The 23,600-nt window shown below is 37.7% G+C and overlaps 3 protein-coding genes and 1 non-coding gene across 5 annotated transcripts; 2 read left to right on the forward strand and 2 right to left on the reverse strand.

Moving 5' to 3' along the window:
- Window positions 1-2,669: 2,669 nt before the first annotated feature.
- Window positions 2,670-6,297, reverse strand: LOC135615734 (uncharacterized). The gene is made up of 2 exons (XM_065114641.1): window positions 6,146-6,297; window positions 2,670-5,074 (listed from the first exon to the last, which is right to left on the reverse strand). The coding sequence occupies exon 2, from the start codon at window positions 4,997-4,999 to the stop codon at window positions 3,137-3,139; it is 1,863 nt and encodes a 620-aa protein (XP_064970713.1). The 5' UTR covers window positions 5,000-5,074; window positions 6,146-6,297; the 3' UTR covers window positions 2,670-3,136.
- Window positions 6,298-6,408: 111 nt separating this feature from the next.
- On the forward strand, window positions 6,409-6,480 carry TRNAT-UGU (transfer RNA threonine (anticodon UGU)). Its single transcript has one exon. It is a non-coding gene; the product is annotated as a tRNA-Thr (tRNA).
- Window positions 6,481-7,380: 900 nt separating this feature from the next.
- LOC135615742 (diacylglycerol kinase 2-like) lies at window positions 7,381-13,833 on the forward strand. Its single transcript, XM_065114651.1, has 8 exons — window positions 7,381-7,615; window positions 8,452-9,663; window positions 10,763-11,138; window positions 11,239-11,315; window positions 12,174-12,293; window positions 12,377-12,541; window positions 12,792-12,929; window positions 13,323-13,833. Exons 2-8 carry the CDS (start codon window positions 8,542-8,544, stop codon window positions 13,473-13,475), a joined length of 2,151 nt encoding a protein of 716 aa, XP_064970723.1. The 5' UTR covers window positions 7,381-7,615; window positions 8,452-8,541; the 3' UTR covers window positions 13,476-13,833.
- Window positions 13,834-17,050: 3,217 nt separating this feature from the next.
- Window positions 17,051-23,478, reverse strand: LOC103977091 (ankyrin repeat protein SKIP35). 2 transcript variants are annotated; one of them, XM_009392510.3, is made up of 4 exons: window positions 23,366-23,478; window positions 21,955-22,939; window positions 21,292-21,724; window positions 17,051-18,254 (listed from the first exon to the last, which is right to left on the reverse strand). In XM_009392510.3, the coding sequence occupies exons 2-4, from the start codon at window positions 22,581-22,583 to the stop codon at window positions 17,433-17,435; spliced, it is 1,884 nt and encodes a 627-aa protein (XP_009390785.2). In that variant the 5' UTR covers window positions 22,584-22,939; window positions 23,366-23,478; the 3' UTR covers window positions 17,051-17,432. The 2 variants fall into 2 exon arrangements, with proteins under 2 accessions (XP_009390785.2, XP_009390786.2); XM_009392511.3 differs by lacking the exon at window positions 23,366-23,478 and adding an exon at window positions 23,205-23,341.
- Window positions 23,479-23,600: the final 122 nt, after the last annotated feature.

Consider the following 23,600-nt stretch of genomic DNA (forward strand, 5'->3'; position numbering starts at 1 on the left):
AATCTACAGCTAGAAGAAACTTATGAGCCATACATACTACAAGAATAGATCATGAAGTGGAAAAAGGAGAGTGTCTGAAGTAAAATGGAAGGAGAAAATAACTGGTTCTTGTTATTTGTTATCTTGTACAAACAAGTAAAGTTCTTCATACCTCTGAGCAACTGTGGAGTGAGAAGAAGAAGAGAACAATCGAGTCATACAATGAATGCTTGCCAATTGAAGAAAGCCAAAAAAGTAGGTCTGAGCATTTTGAATAAGGTTGGGTTCTCCTTTTCTTCTGATCTTCGTTTCAAAGCTAAAAAGTATTGGAACCAAGATATGCAATGAAAGCATTCTAGAACCACTCCCTGTCACCAATATATTCTCATTTTGTTCATCCCAGGCTTAAATAAGCATGACTTGAATCATAATGGCAGTGGCAGTGTTGTTTCCTATCAAAGACATCAAAAAAAGAAAGATTGCAGCAGTTCCATTGAATAGAAGACAAGGTTGCAGGGGATCAGTCATGTATCAAGGTGAGGCATTTAGACTGTTCACATGTGGTACAATAACTATTTGGTGCTACCTTTTGACTTCCCACTCAAATAGAACATCTGATGACTGGGCTTCATCAGATGCAACTGGATTGGCCTCTGCTGAACAGATCTGAATAAATGATACATTCAGGAAGATGCTGTCCAAGATTTGGTTGTCCAAGTTCAGAGTAACAAGTTTAAGTCTGCTGTTATATTTGGAGTTTCATACCCAGGAAGAGGTTGATTCTGTGCTTAGTTTACATCAGTACATGTACCTGGATAAAAAGATATTATATGTATGCAAGTAAAGGAAAAAAGAATCCAACATCTAACTTTCCATGGACTCTAAAGTAAACAAAGTGATCCAGAACAAAGGGAAGGTGATTGCATGGGCATCTCTTATAGGTATTCTGAAGCTGACAACAGTCAAAATGATAGAAAAGACTGAAACAATCAACTGAAGCCTTAACCTGCAGCTGAGAATCTCAGTGACTTGTTCTATCTAGCTTTCTCAATCTAGATTATACACAGTTGATAAGGATTAGTGGTTCTTTGCATGTACCTATAACTAGATCTAATAGATATTCCATGTCGACTCCATAATCACTGTTTAATCATTGTTTCAGAAGGTAAATCTCAGTTAGCATGTCAAGATCATACTATTCCAAGTATTTAGTTAATGAAAACCTGGTTTTATTATTCACCTGACAAAGTTTTGATTTCTCAACACCCATTCTATTTGAGTCTACAAGCAGCAACAATATGAAAATAGACAAATACTGCATATAGAACATGATAATATCTAACAGATTTACCTAATGTTACCATTTCCCCAGTCACAGAAAACCAGTAATGATGTGCAAATCCTAGCTATGATATGATGCCTGGATATTCCCAAGATGATATGCAAAGGCAGTATTCTATTGGACTTTGTGATCCAACCATATACTCCCATCCACAGGTTCCCTTGTCAGGGAACAAAGTTCCCAATTGCAATATACAGGTGCCATTAGGAAAGTTGACATATTCTCACAGAACATTACTCCACCTAGAAGTTATAAAATCACATCCATCAAACTCATTTAGGCATCAGATGATGGCTCTCCAAATAAAGCATATCAATACACCAAAAGGTAATCTTCTGTTTATTCTCTACAAATAAACAGAAGATTACAGTGATCACTTGAGCCAGTCTAAAACATGTTCTTGCTCACACTTTACCAGTTATCAATGAGTTAACAGTCAGCAAGTTTCATTTGCATGTATACTTTAGCAGATGCCTGCTTGGATAGATATAAATATGAGCTTCTTTAGCAGATACCTGTTTGGATTAATCGATAAATCGAATTGCCTACACTTTGAATTGGCACAAATTTGGCACAATCCTCGAGAAGTTTACATGTCAAGTTGACAACTAACCAAAATATTTGACAAATAGTCACAGAGCCTTCTTGATTAAACTAATAATGAGTAGAACCAAATGATCTAAAGATGGTTTCTTTTCCTCTCTCACTTAAAATGTTGACCAGCAAAGTAAAATTTTGAACCAAAATCTAAAGCCACAGCAGAACCAAAACAAGAAATAAAAATCTTACCCATATTTCAGATCAACAAAACAATGAGAAAACTTAATTTTCTCATCAATATATACTGATCAAACAATCTTGATTAATTTTCAATACCTTGAGCTGGGTTTTGTTGATTGGCATGGACCAAATGGACTGATTTGATGTATCGTCCAATTGAGAGAAAAAATGACATGATCCCACAACACACACATCTCCCGCAGAACAGGAATCAAAAGGAGTCCCTCCTCCAAAACAAAATAACTTGGAAGCTCTCAATTTGGTTGGAGTGGAAAAGAAAGTGGAATTGCTTCTCCATCATACTTGCTGTTGATGCACAGAACTCTTAAGGACAACTGCAAATAACACCAAGGTCCCAGAAGTGTTAGCTAAACATGTTGATCAGGCCTTTTGCTTCTCATAACTGGGAGGGAAAAAAGAAAACAAAAATCCACACACACGACCTACATAAAATTGGAGCATATTCTAGTCAAGCTAACCCATACCTCTTCCACAATTATGAGAACTAGATAAGCCATCTCTCAACACTAAGACCGCGGATTCACAAATTAATAAAGTAGACTATCCATTAGAAAATAGTAATGTATTTATTAGATGTCAATGCAATTCTAAGATCATTTTTCCATGTCATGACAATCTTAAAGCAACAACACAAAAAAAAGAAATCCAAGAAACTAAGAAGGAAAAAAAAAAACTATATACAAGCGGATATAAATCCAAGCTTTTCCATTCCAATCTCTAGCATGTGATGAGGCCCGAAAGATCAGTTACCCAAATGTAAATAAATTGGATTGCTAGAGAACAAAATGTGCTGTCCGGAATTCCATAAACAGCTAGGTGCCTAAAATCTCAATCTGCAGTTTCTTTGCGATGGGGCTAACCACAACTGAAGACATGGCACAGGGCAATATAAAAGCTGCAGTTATTTGAAAGATCTAAAACAGTGGCGACAGGTAACCAAGAGATATCAATCCTTCTTTTCTGTGCTCTCATTTTCTCAAATTGTACATCAGAGACTGGAAAGCTTCCCGTATCTTAGTACCATGCCTCTCTCACTGCCTGGGATGCTTGGTGCAAACTCTGAAGCCCACGACCCAATGACGCAATCATCGGAATAGAGGGCAATGCCTCAGCAGCACACTCAATCCCATCTCCATAAGCCAGAAGTGCAGAGCAAGCAACCATGCTGCTACCGAAGGTAGCCAATGACGCAAACCTCACTGGCCGGACACCCCTCCTCCTCATAATCTCGTAGAATGATGTCCTCATAGCCAACAAGCTTGTTCTCTCAGCTGATGCTATCATAGTGTGTGTCATGGCACGAATTTTTTCAGCTGATGCTGTGAACTTCAAGGTGGAGGTCTTGGCTCCAGCACTTGTAAGCCCATGTGTAAGAAAATGTGATGAGCCAAGGATATTACCAAGTCCAATAGTAGCTGTCCTTTGCAACTGTGCCAAGCTGAGTTTCAAAATAGCAGGAATTTTGTATGTTGCAAGCTTAACAATTGTAGATGCAGGAACAACTTTTGATAGTGATGATGCACCAAGAACTGCTGTAGCTCCTGCGCCAATTGTTACCACAGGCCTTTCTGCTAAAAGGCCCTTTCTTTTCATGTTCTCAACTACCTTTTCATCATTTGCATCGGGATCATCATCATGATATTTCGTAAAACATGTATCAGTTGACTCTGCAACATTGAGGGGTACAGATGTATTCCAGTGCCTCCTGAGACCAGCCAAGCAACCCGCATCAACTATGGCCACCACAGATCCAAACTTCTTTGCTTGGCTCCTAAGAGCTTGCACAAAAAGAACATGGGATTTCTCTTCAGAAGGGAGCTCAAAAAACTCTATTTCTGTTGAGTTGCTTTTTTTTGTTCTTTCCATCGGAAAACGGGCAGAATTGTTTAAAGCTATCCTTAAACCCTCGACTGCAATCCTGAAAATATATACACTGGATAAAGTTTGAGTATTAACTGGCTTTCCATCATTGATATCAGCAAGCATTCTCTGAACAGAAACCAGAGCTTTTCCGATTGATGGAAGTTCAATGAATATGTCATGTAGATCTGTGAGTAAAGGATAAAAAGATTGTGCAAACAGAGGCACTTTATAATTAAAATTTGGCTCATCTTTTACAGGTACCACTTTGGATTTTGGGTCAGGTTGACCTTCTTTTGAGATTATTAGATCAAGAAATGGAATCACTGACTTAATCATCTCTGACTTAAGTGTGTCATCTACACAGATTCTTTTCGAACTTGAGCAGAGAGCTGAAGTAACTTTTCCAGGAAGCAAGCCACTTGTTTGTATGTGCAACCCTGAGCCCTGACCTCCATCTTTATCATTGTCTTGATTAGTTCCAGCATATCCTTTGTCATATGGTGACTCAAGTAATATAAAATGTGAATCTGTCTCTTCTGCAGCTCTCTTTGCAGCCAAGAAATGGCCATAAAACCCAACTCCAAATATCTCTTGTAAGACCTGACACCCAGCAAAACTTTCATAATGATCTTTGTTGATTTTTTCTATGAAACATCTTTTAAGCACCCCAAATGATGAAGTCGGCACATTGTTTACTCGATCATTTTTTAAGCACTTCTCCTCTGTTCGGATATCAGCCAATACTGACGGAGAAATCTGAGCAACCACAACCTTCGGCTGAACTTCTTTGATCAGATACTCTGCATCCAAGGCAGATTGCAGTGATAGGTTCTGAGCAGCTAATATATACACTATCGAGTCAGAGTCTGGTTCACGGAGAGCAAAAACAAACTGCTTTGTTTTATCTGGGATCGAAAGCTTGCAAACTAGTTGGGCTGAAATTCTCAAATCATCAGCCTTAAATATCGAAAATGGCCAGAGATTTTGCAAATAGGAGAATATTGCTGATGCCATGTGATTGTGAGGAACATCATAAATTACAGAATTCTCAAACCACTAAACTGGAAAGTGACGTTTTCAGCAAAAAGCCTGCAAAAGAATTAAATCCACGAATAAATCAATTAAATTGCAACATCATTCCAACCATACTTCATTGACCATCACATGAGATGAAAAAATATGACACAACGTCTTCAAACTAAATGTAAGGATAAGTGTATGTCAATCATGGTATGAACATAGCTCACATATAGATCAAATATTAGCATTTCTTTATAATGTGATAAAAATTGCTACTGGCTCATCTACATAGACAGCCCAATGCATGTGACTCTTGTCAATGTTACCCTGTGAAGGGTCAATATGCAGCCTTACCCCTGTAGGCAAAGATAATTTTATCATTCTAACACAGATCATCCTCGTAACAAGTGAGCAAGGTTCTGTGGCATCAAAGTTCCCTCTCTTTACGTCCATATTCATTTCCTTTTTGTAAGAGAATATCCACTTCTGAACCATAAATTATATTTATGTTTGCCAAATCGGTGTGACTAAGAACATGGTATTAGCAAATATCAGTGTTGAATCTAAACACTAGGATCAGTCTCATACCTTCATGTTAAACAATTTACAGCAAGAAAATAAAAAAAAGGTGAAATTTAAACATCAATGAATAAACTACGGGATAACAAAAACCTGATAAAAAAAAAAAAGGTAGTGGTTTAAAACCATTGAGAACAAGTAATCAACCCAACTGAGACAGATGGAAGACATTATCTTGTTAAACACTTAGGCCTTAGGTTCTGTTTCTACGTGACACAGAAGGGATGGAATTGGGCGAAGCTTGAAACAAAATTTAGGTTCATGTCCAATCAGAAAACTACTGCTGAAAGAAAACCCAGTAGAAGAACGCTGTAAATCCTACATGTAGGAAGGGTTAGGAGACAAGAAAAAGGGGAGAACTTTTAAGCCTAATGAATCAAACACCGACCAATACTTGCCAATCGGATTACGCTCGGATCCAAATAGCAAAGGAAAGATATAAGAAAGGCATTAGACAAACAACGACACCACAAAATGTTACGCGATGAAACAAGATATCCACGGAACACGAAATATCACTAGAAAAAGATTGAATTCGACTCAAGAGAACAGAGATCATACTATTAAGCATCAGAGACCAGGGGCTGGACAATGAATCACGCCGGCGACGTCGAATCTATCGGTAAATAGGGTTTTGATCGGATCCGATCGACGCCGTCGAAGGAGGAAGAGAAAGGCGTCCTTCTCCGAGGCGAAGGCTTTCACGATGGTTCGGCGATTCCTCCTTAAACCGGCAATGAACAGGTCGGGTATGAATCATCCAGTCCGACCCACTATCAAATTATTTTATTTAAGTATATACTTTTCAACAACTATTACCAATAGCCCTTATAGCTCAGTGGTAGAGCGTCAGTCTTGTAAACTGAAGGTCCGTAGTTCGATCCTGCGTGAGGGCAATAATATTATTAACAGTTTTTTAATATTAAATTTAATGCTATCCTTCAAGAATTTTAGTTTGTTAATAAATCTTAAATTAATTGTTGATTAAACGTTTGCATTTTATCTTCCAACGAAGCGGAAAAAGGGAAAAAGAAAAAAGATTGTGAGAAATATTGGATAATATAAGGGGAAGATGTCATTTGTATGTTCAAGTGTTGGATGACGGATGGGTGCCCATATTGCATGACTTGGCTTTGGTAGCAGCAGCTCAGACCCATCGCGAACAGTCCCCATCAGCTATGGCTTAGTAAACACGGAATTGGATCTCAACTATAAATATGTATTGTCTCGACTCAACATCATCGAGTAATGGGATCTCAAGTTCATATCAGTTTCCATCATTTTCCGAATTCATAAGTCAAATCTCACAATGAATTCGCTCGCGATGAGACCGCATTAACAATCGGAGAGTCAAAATATACATCAAATGACGCACATCTTAGATAGTAATAATAGGAATAACTATGTTTATATACATAGTTATCAGGGCATCTTTTCTACTGCGTTGTGACCGAGTCTGATACGTTCCTTCTCTCATTGAAGGCGCAGGTCTCGTCGCTAGCGGAGTTATCATCAAGGCTTGCTTTCCACTATGCCGTGACTGAATCACCCCGGAAATATTCCCGGGTTGACATGTACTCTCATGTGCCAGCTATAGCTACACGGCACGAGCCAGCTCAGGCTCTTTCAGACGACCACGTCACCCGAGAAAATTACTCGGTTTGATTCGATCAAGCTCGGGAAAACAAAAGACCATCCGCTGCTTTCTTTTACGGAGTCGCCGACCCCGCTTGACCCGTTAAGAAAAAGGACGCAAACGTCCCGAGCACGCTGTACGCGCACATCGAATGCAATGTGGTGCGATGATGATATAAAGCAGTCGTCGGCCTCGATGGCCACCCCGCTTTCCTCCCGTTGCGGGTTCCCTCGCCACCTCTCTTTCCCTCTCCTCCTCTTCTTCTCCTTTGCTTCGCCTCCAAGACAGATTCGACCGATAAATCGTGTAAAAGGGAGAAGAATTGCGGGGTTTGGATTTGGTTTTTGGTCCTACGTATCTCATCTCTTCCTCTTCGTTTGCAGTTTGTATTTCCGGTAATGTGGGATCGACCGATAGGGTTTTCCTTTTCCCTTTTCACTTTCCCCATTCTTTCTCGATTTGAGCTTACAAGGGTCCCGATCTTAAGAGGGATTTGCAGCCGTGGTGTCGGGTTGTGCAATTGGCTTCATGATTCTTGAATCTCTGTTGGGATTTTTGTTCTTTCTGTTGGATTTATATTGGTTTCCTTGGGGATTCGTTGTTGATCAGTGCTATTCTGTATCAATTTGGGCTTCTGAGTTACTTGTCGTTTCTGTGATTTTTCTCGTGATTAAGCGTCTCAGGGCGGAAGTCTTTTTACATGAAATTGCTTACATTAAGCTTCGGTAGCTTAAAATTGATCTGCCTGTCGGAATTATGGCAAAGGTTCTCCACCTTCGACGTTGTCTGGGAACCCAAATCTTTAAGAACTACACAAGTTCCTGGATGTTTGGACCTTTTAACCACTAGTCCGGCTATTTCACCATCATTTTCTATTATATATGTTAAGCAACCATATATGTTTTAAGGGTGCAAGTATAGACATTGAATTTTGTTAAGTTTCTTCTCCATGCTGGTGTATAATTTTCTTTACTATCGTTGTCTTATTGAATTAAAGTTTTCTTACAGTAGGTCAGAGTGCATCATATTACAGTAATATGCCACTTCTGGATGTTTTTGGCTGATGCCATTGAACAGCAACAACAAAATCTTTTACATGTCTTGATCTAAATGAATCTTGTTATCTTATGTTCATCTGGCAGTTCATTGAACTTAATTGTTTTTGGAAGGAGTAATGGTATTTTTGTACTTTAATTAAAATTCTCGGTGGTGATTGGGTTCTCTTTTACAGGTTTTCTTGGATCTTCAGAAACCTTTTTCTTGCTAGAGTTATTTCCCTCTTTTGACTATGACCTGATGAGTGGAGCAACTGAGGCTAATAATGATGGATGTGGGTTCTACACTTCTAAGAATGGCTACTGAGACCGGTGTTTCAGGATTTGGGATTTTTGTCTGGCTTATCACTGCTGGATCATTTGCACTTCTAGCTGTTGTTTATGCATTCCTGAAGTTTCAGAGGCAGGCATCGCTGAACTGGGTTAAAGCTGCAGCTAGAGAAAAAAAGAAAGCATGGGAAAATCTAAAATGTCCAACATCTCCCCATGTATGGACAGAAGACAATTCTCATAGTGGTCAACCATCTGCTTGTTGTGTCTGTTTATATTCATTCGTATCCCCACAAACTTTTGGAGACGATAGGACATGTGATGTTCCCATCCACCGGTGCTCTGTTTGTGGTGTTGCAGCTCATTTTCATTGTTCTGGGTATGCCACACATGACTGCAAACATGTAGCACAAGCTGGTGCATCTCGCTTGCTGCATCATTGGTCAGAGAGATGGGTGGATTTGGATGAGAACTCTGAGCTGTCCTGTTTTTGTTATTACTGTGATGAACCCTGTGGTATACCTTTCCTTGGTGCTTCTCCTGTATGGCGCTGCTTGTGGTGTCAGTGTCTTTTACATGTCGATTGTCATGCCAAATTACTAAAAGAGACTGGTAATGTTTGTGATCTGGGCCCTCTTAGAAGGCTTATCCTTTCTCCTCTTTCTGTGAAAGAAATGGGTGGAAAACAGGGAAATAGTGGCATGTTGAATTCTATCAAGGAAGAGATCGTTGCTTCATCAGTGAAGGGTCGCATGAGGCGGCGACGGAACCGAAGTAAATATGGGAGCAATCATTCAGCTTCCTTTGGAGTCTCTATTAATAAATTGCAGAATGCGGTGGAGGAAAACTTGCTACTTGAACCAATGCTTAGAAGTCTTGCTGGATGGAGCAAATCTAATGAAAAGAACAACAGTACATTGGCAAGTTTTAGAATCACTAGAAATGGTCACCACCAGAAAAACAAGGAAACTGTTGCTGCTAATGGAAAAGACTACTATAATCTGGTGGATCTGCCGCAAGATGCTAGGCCACTTCTTGTTTTTATTAACGGCAAGAGTGGAGCTCAGAATGGAACTTCTCTGAGGAGGAGATTGAACATGTTATTAAATCCTGTACAGGTCAGTGTCCTTTATGTTGCTTTTTGGTCATAATATATATTTTCTCTCCATTCACCATATGATTTTAATTGGGTCAGTGATATTTTAGTGCGAGCATTTATGCCCTGTATATGAGTTTGTTTTCCTGTTTTATGCTCTTAATTTTTTGTTCTACCTATTGTTACAAATTGTGTGCAGCAAGCACATTATGTTTAAGGGTCTTCATGTAGGATAGCAGACATTAGGCACTACAAGCACAAAATGATCCAATAATATAAACCCAAATTTATCATAGCAAAGATCCAAATATGAAAGGTTCATATAAAGTTGAGGACACAAGTTCCCCAGAAAATAGATTATGGATATGTTATATGACATCAAAATATCAAAACTTAACATGATATCCACTTGTAGATTCTGCATGAGAGTGAGTGGGAGAGAAATAGCGTGGACAAGGGAACTAGAGAGACTGCAGGCAAGGGAGAGCACATGGAGGAGAGAAACATTGTGGACTAGTGCATATGGTAGGATTGGGATAGATGTTTGACAATCATCTTTTGCCAGGTAAATAGGACTTGACAATAGGTCAAATATAAAGTGTAAATCATTTTATCATGATATTGGTCTATATCAACCTTATATTAAAATGACTATTGGAAAAAAAAAATGCTATTGGACTTGAAGCACATGCTAGAATTTGTAGCATAATGGTCAATACAAGAGCTGCTGGTCTGCCATGGCCTATTATAGTAGGCTGGTAGCTATAAGATCAAATAACATTACGACATTGCTACATACATACCAAGTTCATAAGCCACGATCGCTACCACAGCAGAAATCACTACAGTCACTTTTTAGAACAAGGCATTTTTTTGTAGTGGATATAAGCGGATAAATATTCTTTTTTATTCTAATGACTCATGGACACTCATATTTTATATGTTGGCCAATTTAAAGTTGTTTGAATCAAATACTCATTTATAAGATTTTATCCATCGTATGTATATTTGTTCTAGTCTTTTGAGCATACTGTTATAGTTCTTCCTAACTTGAATTAGTATATATAGTCCAATGAGTATTTGAATTAAAATTTTGCTGATTATAAAATGTATCTTTTCAGGTCTTTGAATTAAGTGCTACACAGGGACCTGAAGTTGGATTAAAGTTGTTCCGTAATATCCAATACTTTAGGATTCTTGTCTGTGGTGGAGATGGTACTGTAGCCTGGGTTCTCGATGCCATTGAGAAGGAAAACTTTGAATCTCCACCTCCTGTTGCAATACTTCCCCTTGGCACAGGGAATGACTTGTCCCGAGTTTTACAATGGGGAGGAGGCTTTTCTTCAGTTGAAGGACAAGGTGGTTTGAGAGCTCTTCTTCAACATATTGACCATGCAGCAGTTACGATGCTAGATCGTTGGAGTGTCACAATTAATGAACACAATTCGGAGCAAAGTGAAAATGCAAAGCAAGCAAAGTTTATGACAAACTATTTAGGTATTTTTGCTTACACTGTTGGCCGCTTCTATCAGCACTTGAGTTTACTCTAAAGCATATCGAACTCTTATCTGCATCCCCTTCTACCCTTCTCAAATAGGCATTGGGTGTGATGCAAAGGTAGCATATGACTTTCACATGACTCGGGAAGAAAGACCCGACAAGTTCTATAGCCAGGTAATTCAATAGTTGACTTCAGATATATTAGGGTACTCTATTTTTCTAATTTTGTCTAATAATGTTTCTATGGGGGGTTTATCATATTACTGCTTGACTTTGCTTCAGTGTTATATTTGTCTAATACCAACAAAATCACCTGTTTGAGACAGAAGACTCCTTTAGTAATGAACTCTAGTTTCTTCCTCTTCTCTTCTTTTCTTGTTTTCCAATGAGCAACTGTATCTGCTCTTTCTGATCAAGGCATGGCTTTATCATAGTTACAAATTTACAATGCTTTTTCAAGTACGAGACAGTACCTTTATGTTTAAAGAATACATCTGACAAATCAATAGGTCTTCTTTCTTTTGTTGCCAACCAAATGATAGATGACATCCCAGAACCTTAGCTCCTGACTGTGTTGACATTGCATGTAGGAGTTCTTTTTGAGTTGGAGCTAGTGTCTATTTCACCTTAACAGACAGATTCCCTGTATACTAGATCAGCTTTTGTGTCAAGATATGTCACTGTGAAAGACTAAAATCATTTGTCTTCTGCTCATAAAGTGATAATCTACACTTTATTTTTGGGTTCTATACATATAGAGATGAGAACAAAGAGGGGATTATGCCATGAAAACCGTAGGGTATTGTTTGAGCACTTGCAGTATAAACTCGTGCTTCATGGAAGAAGCTTTCTTAGCCTTCGAGTTGAAAGAGCCATAATTAAGAGGAAGACGAAAGATTTCCTTATGGCGAGCTGTGTGCTTTTCAATGGAATTTATTGAAATGGCCTATTTCGTAATACAAGCTGTGGCCAGTATCTAATTATGCTACTAAAATATGCTATTCCATATCTGAGCAATAACCTATTCTACAGTTTGTGAACAAATTGCGATATGCCAAAGAAGGCGCCAAAGACATCATGGACAGAGCTTGTGCTGATTTACCATGGCAAGTTAAGCTTGAAGTCGATGGTCACGAGGTTGAAATCCCAGAGGTTAAATCATACTCCTGTTTGCTAGCTGTCCATATAATCATCTTTTAGAGTCTGTCTTATTTTATATATATATATTTACCCAGGATGCGGAAGGTGTGCTTGTGTTAAATATCAGTAGCTACATGGGAGGAGTGGACCTTTGGCAAAATGACTACGAGCATGATGATGATTTTGACATGCAATCAATGCATGATAAGACACTTGAAGTTGTATGCATATCCGGGACTTGGCACCTTGGGAAACTTCAGGTTTTATTCCTTCTCTTCTGATTACAAGAAACTAATGTTCTTTTTTAGGTGCAACTCCTAAGTAAATTTGGAGAAAACTAAATGTCACATAATATTTCTCCTCTTTTTTATTTCAAACAGCTGTCTTTTTGCTACAGGAAAGAGAAGCGTTGTAAAATTTATTAGGTTTATATTTTATCTAAGCATACATGCAGACAAACATTTTTTATAGGTTATCGTCAACAAATTTGACCTGTTCAGTGGTAAACAGGTCGGACTTTCACAGGCCCAAAGGTTGGCCCAAGGAAAAGTAATAAGGTTACACGTCCACAGTCCATTTCCTGTTCAGATCGATGGAGAACCATGGATCCAGCAACCTGGTTGCCTTGAAATAACGCATCATGGCCAGGTAGTTTTTCTTCTCATGTATACCTTCAGCCTGTTGATAATATATCTAACAGTAAACTTGGAAAAATGTATACCATGTGGAGTCTCATATTGTTAGCTAGTCCTTTGGTTTTTCCTATTAAGATGTGTCATTTCTTTTGTGAATGGGAGACTTTTTTCCATCTTGTGTAACCCTTAGGCATTAGAATCTTTGTTGCTCTCCATCAAGCTGGTAATTGAAAACAGCAAACACTAGATAATATATATGATTATAAACGGAGCTATCAAACTGATCCGTAGGTCTTTCTTAACTGTTATTCCAGTTCCAGTGTATCTTGGAAACATTTAGTTGCAATTGATCTGAGTATTTACTGATCAATTTTATATAAAACGAACCAATTAACTGCTGTTACAGGTGTTCATGTTGAGGAGGGCGTCTGAGGAGCCTACTGGGCATGCTGCAGCTATAATGACAGAAGTGCTTGTAAATGCTGAATGCAGCGGCCTTATCAACAGTGCCCAGAAGAGATTGCTTCTCCAGCAAATGGCACTTCGGCTATCCTCCTGACCCACCATAAATCCACTCTCTCATATCAGCTTGTTGTTAATGATATAGGAGATCGAGAAAACGTTTTATCTTTCTGACATGAAGATACTTCTGCTTGAAGGATGTGCACTTTGAGAAGGTTTTGCACTTACCATGTGAAAATTTCCTTCTACAACCCTTTCTTACACTTGTCGGCCACATAGTTCAGAGAAAAAAAAAACCTACGAAGAGAATGATGTAAATTCATTTCATTTCAGAGTTTGTAGAGTTTTACTTGATGGGAGTGACGAAGTTGAAAGATGCCAAATTTTGTAATCAGAGAGACATCATATGAGTTGGATATATAGAAAGAAAAAAAGAAGTGCATATTTTTGACGAACCATCATTTTCTTATTTACCTCAAATTGTTGGGAATATTACTTCTTGTTCTTTTCTTTTCTTTTCTTATATTGGTTGTTTTCTTTTCTTTTCTTATGTTTAAGAGAAAGAATTATATTTAGTTGGAGAAGATAATCCAGAGTTAACACGATATCCTTCTGTATAAGTTTTGTAAGTATAAAAATTATAATTATATTATTATTATAAAAAAAATTGAATATCAAATAGTGATGTATTAAATTTATGATGAATATTTTTTGATATTATTTAGAAAATCTTTATCTAATATGTAGATATATCGTTATTGGAGCCCAAAGATATAATGATATTAATCTGTAAAGAGAATTAGACTCTCATTTTTTTCTCTTCTTATCTTTTAAGGACATGACTGCTATGAGCAATAAAGAGGATATAAGAGAAAATTTATACATCTTTAAATAACTAACTGTTTCATTCCTATGAAGATCATATAGCGACGAATCATTTCATAATTGGATTTTCCTTTTATTTATCGATAATCGTAATCAAAATTCAATCAAATCTATAATATATTATATTTAATTAAATATGATCACATAATCTAGCATTCTCTCACTCTAACCATAAATTAATAAGGTATAAAAAATTTAAAATAAAAATAAATAAAATTAAATTTTATTTAAAAATAATTTTACTTAATTAGATTTTAAAACTTAAAAAAAAAATATACATAAAATAAATTTTATAAAATATATTAATAAATCCAATAAACATAATATCATATTAAGTTTAACTATCAATGCGAGTCATAACGGTTGTATTTGCATGTCACTAATGCCATAATTCCTTTTATGTTTCATAATACTGTTAGTCCTTCCTAATATAATAAAAAATGATTACTATAATTTATCTTGTTAAGACAATCTTATTATATATATTCAATTATAATATATATATATATATATATATATATATATATATGATAATAGAATTAAATAACTTTAAATATGCAAATAAGAATGTCAACTATAACATTTACTCAAATATATATTACTATATCTTTTATCTCACAAATTCCTTGCTTAAGTTTTAAATAAATGGATCGGTAATCAATATAGTAAAACTTAAGTTTTTAATTAATATTAATTATTTTTGAACTCTTTCTCTAACCATCGAGAACTTTACATCATAATGCTATCAGAATACTTACTATTCTTAAAAATGAAATTTCTACGATATATCAAAAAGTATATTCAAGAATTTGGTAATTGAGTCTAATCATACTAAGTCCTACAATAAAATTTCATAGTCATAAACTAAGTGACCATAAATCTAATTGTTATATCGTCCTATATTACCCATTCAATCAAGTTTCGACTAAAATCTCATTCGCAATCAATTTTTTTATATATAGTTATTAGGTAATTCAACTAATTATCAAACACCATTTTGATCTATTGATTTTTAACTCTTCTTTTATTATATCATACCACTTTTTAAGATCGTTTTCTTTCATAGATATATCACATAATAATAAAAAAAATAAGTTTCTTTTCTTTTGAGATATTCTCAAACTGTCGATTGTGATTATTATATAAGTTCATTAGCATTGATATTAATATTATGTGGGAGTTTATCAATGTTATTTTTTATTCACCCTCATCAATTCTTTTAGTGATTTAAAAAATACCAATCTCTCCAATATAAAATGATAAAGGAATGTCAATCTGAATTTTCTCAATATCAAGATTAAATTTTAAGATTTTCACTCCCACTGATTTGATATTATCAAAGAATCTTGCATTACCATATTTAACTATCATTGTACTTATGATTAGGACAATCAAATATATACCCATTTAAATTTTTTGGATAAATAATAAAATATTTAAAAATAGTCGTTGAATTCAATTTCTTTTCATGTGAATACCGTTATCTAACAATTCTAAATATATAAATATCTTAAGTTGAATTTCCTACTAATCCATAACTAAAAAAAATTGATATAATTAACTTACTAGAAACTCCATTTAAAATATATAATAATCTCGTTCTATTGTGAAACAAATATGGTAAAACATAATAAATACTTTACGTTTTTAAAAATCTAACAAAAGAATCATAATTGTAATTAGGTTCATTATATCTACAATAAATTTATCACCCCTATCATATTTGATAATTTTGATTTTTTATCTAATTATCTCTTGATTTTATTTATGTACATCTAAAGGTGTTAATAGCTTGAGATATTAGATAATCATATTTCAATAGATAATATGTAAAAATAATAAACATATACAATATTAAAGAGTGTATGAAACTATGTTTCATTCTAATATTTGATTATAGAATTATTATAAACTCAAAATTCATATTAATTTTGTACAAACCATGATAAAGAGAAATAATATAGAATTATAGGAACATAATATCAGATGAATCATTTGTATCGATTATTATCGTTATCGTCTTAAAATGATTTTCTATAACGATGAATAATATTTAAAATTTTAATATATTCAAAATCTTAATAGGTAAAAGACTCTTATAAATTATTAAAAAAATAAATATAATTTTTAAAACTTTGATATATTCTCATCGTGAGATGGCAGGACTATGATATCACATCTCAACTTTCGGACTTAGATTATGACAGAGGAAGATGATTGTATCACCACCAATCATCTGCTACGTAGTGAGTCATGTCAGTGTATCTAAACAGGTAGCAAAAAAGGTGCTCGGATTGGATATATTACAAGCAGACAACCATCGCTCCATGGTAGAGACAATGGCTTCCTTCGTCGTGAGTTTCGACTCATCATCTTTCGTCGCCCTCGACGAGGCCCAAAAACCCTCAATGAGCTCCCCATCTCCTCTCGCTCGCTCTTCTAAAACCTTAACATCAACCTTGTTGGGTTTCAGATGACCATAAAAGTGTTAGGAATCCTATGTTACATTATCTCAATAGATCAAAAAGACAAACCAATTCATTTCCGTGAAAAAAAGTATTCTCATTCCTGGTTGGTCATTATCTCCAATTTTTAGGATACATACTCTAATCATCTTTCTTTTCTGAGAATAGAACCAAACAAAGTACCAATGTGTCTTGTGTTCTTCCATAGACTCCAACACTGATGGATGATTTTGACTTGTACCCTATAATTAAGAGCTTGTGCAGCAGCAGCAGCATGACATTCTACACCTGCTGTAACTGTCCAAAATAAAATGACGAGACATCCCAAAAATATACTTAACACTAATACTGCAGTGTTGTAATAAGCAGCAGATTCAACTTGGCTTGGTACATACTGCAATGGGGGGTTGTAGAAAGCACATTCAACTTGGGTTGATGGAAAATTTTAGAAAGGGAGCTATGCAGCCCGGACAAGGTTGGGTATATCACAGCCCAAACCTACTCTGATGAACAATCTTCCTATATAAACCCTCCTCATCTTACTACCATTAAAATTGTTTCAGACATCCTCCGGTGAAATCATCGACGCAACTCTCTACGCGAAAGCACAGGACAAGAAAAGAACAACAGGATATCCATAGCTAACGGGCTAAAAGCAAAGCCTTCTGATGTTCCTTGATTCCAGGCCTTACTGGCTAGTTTAGTTACCTGTATGCGGCACGGGAGACAGTTGGAGCTTGCAGAAAGAAGGTAGGCAGGTGATGCTCCAAGATTGCCATTAGCTCTCTAGTCTGGCTGTTCTTGCTCACAGGCCTTCCGCTGACCCTATGAGCAGCCTCCACAAGCTGCCCTCTTAGTTTCTGCGGCAGCAGCTGCCCACCAGCCTCCAGACACTCCCTATATAATGGAAGGTATGCTATGGCCGTCACCAGGGGCTGCGGCAGGTCTTTCAGATGGATGGGTGAACTGCCCCTTCTAAAAATCCTCATGATATTTACAAAGTGGTCTTGCCCGAAACGCAAGCCCTCGGCAAAAGCAGCCTCAGACCAATGCTCCTTCAGAAAAGCTCTCAGGTCAGATGCCACAGACTCATCACTGGACCTCGCCATGCTGTCAGCCACAGCATATGTTGCTGCAGGATCACCAAGGAAGTCGCTGCGAAGAAGGAACACAACACCATCTAGAGACCCGCTGCTCCTTTCCCCTGCTGCTTTTAGGATCTCAATGCTGAGGGCAGCAAGGACATGCTGCGGGATGTGTGGTAGAAGGTAAGCTGCAATACCGACCTGGCTGCTAGAGGCAGCAGCAGTAAGGGCAAGGCATAGCTCCATGTCCTTACATCCCCGAGTTACAAACCATTGAACTACCTGCATGCAGCCCCTCTCTGCAGCTCGCATCAAAGGACCCAGGAAAGCCCCGGCATTCCCTTCTTCAACCAAGCACTCCATGGTTCCAATTTTAGAGTAGTGAGAAGCAAAACCCAGGGCAAGATCAACATCAACATCCAAGCTGTTCCTTTGAGCAATCTGAGGGAAAAAAGTAGAAGCATTTGTTACTTAATGATAAAACTGCTCAATGTAGAAGCATTTGTTGCTTAATATTTTAAATGGATCATCAAGCACACTTTCTTCCATGGTGGATATTGCACATGAAAAGAAGGATATGGATAATGACTGTAAAAGAAAGAGACGGACAAAGACAGAATATGATGTAGATGTGCCATTTACAATTATAACAGAGAAAACACATAAAACTATTGCATAAATGCGAGTCACTGAAAAATGTTTTGAGCACAATTAAGTACGAAGCTCTTCTATGAAAACACTTGAAAGTTTTTTTGATAAACTGAATCAGCTCTTAAAGGTTATGTGATTCACTAGAGCCAGTTGGATCCCTCAAGAAAAGGAAGGAATCTGCAACCAGAACAATATGCCTTTACACCTCCAATCAAAATCCTGACCAACTAAAACATAAGTAACCATCATCATGCAACCAAATTATATGATACGAGAGAACCAAAACATAAAATGTGATATACATTTTAATAACTTAAGCAGCATGCTAGTATTGAAAAGCACTGCTAGCTCAATAATGTCATGTGCCAACAGATATTTACAAGGATGTCTTATATCAAAACACTGTTACAGCAAGAAGCACATAAGCCAGCCAAAAGCCAAGAACTTTTCATGTATGCTAGCTAGAGTACAAACACATAAACTAAAATAAAATTGGAAAAATATGTAAAGGAAGTGAAGGCGCTAGAGAATGTTGGTTGTCCTCCTGTTTTATACTGGTCATTAAAAGAAATTGTGAAAAATACTATTATCTTCGTCCATGTGCATGTCTAGGCTGCACTTCCTACTTTCATCTGTTTCATCAATATGATATGCTGAACTACTTCAAAGAGTGCAGGTATCATAAGCATCTATTTAACATAAAAGGCACCATCTTCCAATTTCATATGGACCATTTAGCCATGACAGTCCTACTTTGAACAGGTGTCTGCAGATATTCTTGCATATTATTTCAATTGTTAGAGCATAATTCAGCACAATGAAACAACAAAGTTTATGAACAAACAAGATCAAGGAACAAAATTCTGAGCCATGATCACAAAATTCAAATAGCTAATTGAGAATATGCTGCCTTGAAAACTTAAATAAAGGATATTGCAATTTGCAAAATGTTTAAGGGATACCTATGATATTCCCAACACTGCAAGCCAAAAAGTTTAGTGTGCTCATATCATTCTCACACCAATGAAGGCGCTACGTCTGTAAATAATTTAGGGAGTGGCACCATGACAAAAATGCCATGCTTTGGTCATATAGCACAAAAAATGTGATGGAAATTGCTTCTCCTAACTGGCTTTCTCTAGTTCAAGAGAAAGGACTCCGGAAAATTAATTTCAAGCAACACTGGAAAAAAAATACTTATAACCACAGAAAATTTAAAGATCTGTTTTAATTTGGGTTTTGCAGGATCCTTTTACTTGTAGGATTCTAATATACAAATCCTAATTAGACTATGCAACATCTAAGGACTGAGATACTCTTTACAATTAGTTGCTGTCCACATGTTAAAAACCAGAACTGAAGGTACTTTGCCAATCCCTATGGAGTGGTGATCAAGAGTAGTCTGATCCCTTTTCTGATGAGGATCAAGAGTTGATGATCCCTTCATACTGGAACAAGACTTGCTAGTCCCTGTCTGATCAGAACATTCACAGTGTCACAGTAAGTGGGACATGTCAAAGTTGTTTGTGGAAGAGTGTGCAAACATGCTCTGTAACACTGCCTTCCAATTTCCTCAAATATTGTATCACATGCTCAATTGCCCGCATAATGTTGATACGTTCCTTCACGTGTCAGTAGACATGCATGTTGCATCACCTTAACCAAGGTGATTGTCAACAAATGTGACAACCAAGAAAGGTAGACAAAAAAGGAAACAAATATAGCTACCAACCACGAGGAACTAGAAAGAAAGGACTGGCTGGAAGGGAGTGAATCTGAGGAGAACATTAAGCAGGAGAAATGCATCTCCAATTTCTTGTTTTAAGTGCTATAAAAGCATTGAATTAATCAAACATTATGAGCAAAACAGGCTATAAAGTGTCCTATTTTAAGGGTCAGGTCGCTAACACAAAGTAGCAAACCTTGATAAAATTACCATCATTTTATATCATCATCGTCCAAGCCTTTTATTGTCAACACAGGGTTAGGTATAAAGCAGAATTGTAAATCAAGAAGTTACTATGAGATTTTTATTTTATAGAAAAATATCAGCTAGTTCTCAACATATCCCAATGAAATCAAGAGGCACTTCTTGGGCACTTGCCTCGGCACTCAAGCGTGGCAAGGCCTGAGCGCCTCAATTCAGGTTTGAGTGAGCACCTTTAATTGGGTGCCACTTAAGCATGTGCTTGGGCCCAACCGCCGAGTGGCCTAGGCACTCGCCTTGGCCAAATCGATTTGATTGAGCTTGAGTTGAACCCAAATTAATTGACTCGATTCAACTAAGCCAGATAATCTAACTTAATCGCCCCCCTGCCTAACCCACTTTGACCCCTTTCTTTAACCTATTCCTCATCTTCCCAATGTGTGTGCAAGGTTGTCGGTCTCCTCTTCTTGGCACATGTGCAAGGTGGTGGCCAGTGGCCAACATTCGTGTGTAAGGCAGCCCACCAGTGCCTCCCCTCTCGTGAATGGTGGTACCTTCTCCTCTTTCCTCTCTCTCTCCCTTCCACTCCATCTCTCCATCACTCTCCCCCTCCAAGCTGCGCGGTCCTCAACTCCTCGTGCCCCCTCGCATGCTGTTCCCTCCTCCACCTCCATCGCTCTCCCCCTCCTAGCCACTGGCCTCGAGCTCACACCCATCCCCACAAACCCCCCTCCCCTCCCTTTTCTCTGCTTCTTCCCAACAAAGCTGCTGCTTGTGAGCTCTCCACCTCTCCTGCATCTTCCCGACAGCACCTCCACCCTTTGTGACAGATAGCTACAATAGAAGTTAAAGCATCTTAAGAAAATGCACTTTAATTCCATTCTAGAAGTAAATTGATACCTGTAGTAACATCCGTACTAGTTCTGTACTCCCAAATCTTGATGCTTCAAGAAAGCATTGGTTTACATTATCTGCCCCGCCTTCCACAAGCATTCCCAATAATCCTTGTATTGCAGTTGCTGATGTGCCAGATGCCCAACCAGGTTCAAATGAGCTAGAGAAGAGAGTAAGAGGGAAGCATGCCGCATCAAAAGCCTCAGTAAAATCCTTTCCGGAAAGATGGTTGCCAGCAATATCCAAAAATGTCTTAAAGGCTGACAATTGAAGTTGGACTTCAACAATTGTGCTGTGATTTCTTCTACCCTTGTTCTCCTGGCAACGACAATGAATTCCGATGCACTTCAAAGCCCATTCTGTGAACTTCTGGACCTTGGCACCAGCTTCTGCCTTCAAAACCTCATCACTATGACATTCTTGTAGACGTTCATGCAACCTGATAAAGAAGGATCAAGAGGACACAAATTTCATCATCCATGGAACATCAACAATACAGTGTTTCCTACTATAGGAGAACGAAAAATAGCAACCCACAATAAAAATTCCACCAATGTAAATGCACAAATTCTTCAGAAGTTTCCATGAGCAATCGAAAGAGATTTTGCAAAGAACAACTACTCATGTCCAAGGATCGGAATCGGGATTGTTGGAGACTTGGAGCGTTACCTCTGGGCCATGATGCCCACAGTATCAGCCAAACTCATTGTTCTGCTTTGACACGCAGAAACACATGAAGCCAGAAATGATGTCCTGAGGGCTGCCCTCGTGAACTCATTCGCTCCATTGGCAACAATCTTCTTGATAAGCCCAGTAATAATATTCAGTTCCTGTCGACTCGTCAGGAACCATATAGAATCCAATGCTATGCACAGCATATCATTAAGTGTTTGTGGATCTGCCAACTGAATCAGGTTCTCAGCTAGCTCTGAATCCTGGGAACTCACTACTCTCTGAAACAGGCGGCCCAGCTCGATCCTGTCCTGCCTACTGAGTTTCTTCTCTTGCTTCCATTTGTCCTTACTTCTGACCTCAGACTCCTCCATCAAAACAGAGGCTCTTGATCTGATCTTCTTGGAGCCACAGCCATAATCTTTTGAGATCAGAGCGTCCTTTGTCAGGAGAGGAGCCTCCCTCGAAAAGACCACGGTGCTTCCCTCACCCTTCTCACTCCCGACATTGTGGTGGTCATTCATGCAACTGAGAACATCATTCTCATCTATTTCCATCTCCGAACACAAAACATCCTCTGCTTGATTATCTTTCACCAAATGCACAAGATCCATCTCCTCAACCATGATCTTATTCTCGCCCACCGTTTCTACAACACTAACAATATTATCTACTCCCTTTTGAACAAAAAACCAACTATTTGCAACCGAATCACTCTATCCAGCTCTTTCGATCACATCAACCATTTCCATAAGCAGCAGCATCGAATCAAAGCCTTATAAGAAAACAACCAAAAGGACAATTTCCGAACCAAAATCCCCCTTTAAGTACGGCAAATTCCACCTTCCATGAATCACGTTCCGGTCAATAACGAAACAAAACCACCAGAAACAGCATCAACTACAAAGAGAAAGACGTAGATGATCAGGCAGCACCAGCAGCTTCTTCAAACCCTAGACACTCCCCATATCTGAGACGGCACCTAAAAATAAGAATACAAAATTAAGTGAGGACCTGAAACGAGAATCCGATTCATCACAGCAACTATTAACCTAAAAAAGTAATCTTTACGACGACAGAATCCGCGACCATACTAGCGAGAACTAAAACCAACAAGAAACCTATTTGTAACCAAGAATCGATGGAGAAAAGGGGGGAATCAGGGCTCGAAACAACGATCCAATTCACCACAACCACCAAAGAACCGGAAATTCTAATCGAGAAAGGATTTCTACGATAGAACATACCAGCGAGGAAGGAAAACCAATATAAAAAAAAACGATTTTTAACGCAGGAACGAGGGAGAAAAGGGGGCAGACGCAGCAGAAAATGATTTAGGGGGTACTCATAATGGAACAAAAGAAGAAAGATGCATGAAACCGAGAGAAAGAGGGGCAAAAGGAGCAACCTTTAAAAGTATGAGTCTGAACAACGAGGAGGAGGAGAAGAAGGCAAAGAGAAAGCTTTTGTTTTCTTTATATACCATTTTGTGACCACTCGAAATGAGAGCTGAGGAGGAGGGAAAGCGGACATAAATTATATATATATATATATATATATATATATATATATATATATATATATATATATATATATTAGCTAATAATAACAATAAAAGTGAGAATGGGGGAGTGAAAATAATA

Source organism: Musa acuminata, chromosome BXJ1-3 (genome assembly GCF_036884655.1).
Source record: "Musa acuminata AAA Group cultivar baxijiao chromosome BXJ1-3, Cavendish_Baxijiao_AAA, whole genome shotgun sequence".
Lineage (NCBI taxonomy): Eukaryota > Viridiplantae > Streptophyta > Magnoliopsida > Zingiberales > Musaceae > Musa > Musa acuminata.

What these genes read in the sequence shown, in the direction of transcription:
- LOC135615734 (XM_065114641.1), bottom strand. Translation starts at nt 4,999, where the DNA reads ATGGCATCAGCAATATTCTCCTATTTGCAAAATCTCTGGCCATTTTCG.
- LOC135615742 (XM_065114651.1), top strand. Translation starts at nt 8,542, where the DNA reads ATGATGGATGTGGGTTCTACACTTCTAAGAATGGCTACTGAGACCGGT. An exon ending in TGTTATTAAATCCTGTACAG is followed by an intron (nt 9,664 to 10,762) that starts GTCAGTGTCCTT and finishes GTATCTTTTCAG; the next exon opens with GTCTTTGAATTAAGTGCTAC. An exon ending in CCGACAAGTTCTATAGCCAG is followed by an intron (nt 11,316 to 12,173) that starts GTAATTCAATAG and finishes CCTATTCTACAG; the next exon opens with TTTGTGAACAAATTGCGATA.
- LOC103977091 (XM_009392510.3), bottom strand. Translation starts at nt 22,583, where the DNA reads ATGGTTGAGGAGATGGATCTTGTGCATTTGGTGAAAGATAATCAAGCA. An exon ending in GTGGGCATCATGGCCCAGAG is followed by an intron (nt 21,725 to 21,954) that starts GTAACGCTCCAA and finishes CTTCTTTATCAG; the next exon opens with GTTGCATGAACGTCTACAAG. An exon ending in TAGTACGGATGTTACTACAG is followed by an intron (nt 18,255 to 21,291) that starts GTATCAATTTAC and finishes TTTTTCCCTCAG; the next exon opens with ATTGCTCAAAGGAACAGCTT.